The 931-nt window shown below is 65.1% G+C and overlaps 1 protein-coding gene across 1 annotated transcript in view; it reads left to right on the forward strand.

The window, feature by feature from the left end:
* LHX3 (LIM homeobox 3) overlaps window positions 1–931 on the forward strand; it is a 7,634-nt gene that overhangs the window by 5,684 nt on the left and 1,019 nt on the right. The window contains 1 exon segment of the mRNA XM_006776540.2: window positions 768–930. Coding sequence (XP_006776603.1) covers window positions 768–930 — 163 coding nt within the window.

Raw genomic sequence — 931 nt, forward strand, 5'->3', positions numbered from 1 at the left:
GCTCGCTCAGGCTCTCCCGCAGCCCGGAGAGCGCAGCCCCGGTCGGAAGAACCAGGGGCTGATGGTTACAGGGAGACTAGAAACCTGAGTTTCCAAGCCAGTGGCCTCTTAGCCCAACTTCAAACATTTATCTATAGACCTTTGCCCCCCACCCCCAAGCCCTGTGGGTTGGCCGCTCAGGAACCACTGCCCTTCCCTGGGGGGAGCACCCCTGACCCCGTCCTGAACAGGTGGTCCTAGCGGGGAGGGCCCAGCGCTCTGGGCTGGGAGGGCCCAGCGCTCTGGGCTGCGCCCTGGCCATGACTTTTAGGAAAGTGGGCAGCACATGGGGACTCAGTGATGAAAAACCCCGCTGCTCGTTGGGGAGTGCCCACCTCCCTCCTGGGACCCCGGAGCTCACTCTTCCTCAATGTCCCTCCAGACGCTTTCTTTTTGGCTGATCGTGAGCTTAGGCCGTGCACCCAGCCTCTCTGGGCCTTAAGTAACTTGTCTGCAGAGTGGGGGTGGTGGACTCTGCCCCCACCCCAGGGCAGCGTGGGGGTCGTCCTGGAACCTGGGTCCGACTGGACTGTTTCCAGCACCGTCCCACCAGGGAACCCCGTTCCTTAGACACCAGGCGGGACTGACAGAACAAAAGCAGGGGTGGACGGGTGGAGGGGTGCAGGGGGGTTTAAGAGCAGAAGAGAGGGCCGGTCACCCGGTAGAGGGGCCAGGAGGGCCTGAGGTGCAGGAGACGGCACCCACACCGCCCTCTGCTTCCGTTGCAGAAGAGCCAGCCATGGCCGAGATGGGCCCCGCCAACGGCCTCTACAACAGCCTGGTGGAGCCCACCCCAGCCTTGGGCCGGCCCTCAGGAGCCCCCGGCAGCTTCCCACTGGAGCACAGAGGCCTGGCTGGCCCAGGCCCGGAGCAGTTCCGGGAGCTGCGCCCC

This window comes from Myotis davidii, unplaced genomic scaffold, assembly GCF_000327345.1.
Source record: "Myotis davidii unplaced genomic scaffold, ASM32734v1 scaffold609, whole genome shotgun sequence".
Taxonomy (NCBI): domain Eukaryota; kingdom Metazoa; phylum Chordata; class Mammalia; order Chiroptera; family Vespertilionidae; genus Myotis; species Myotis davidii.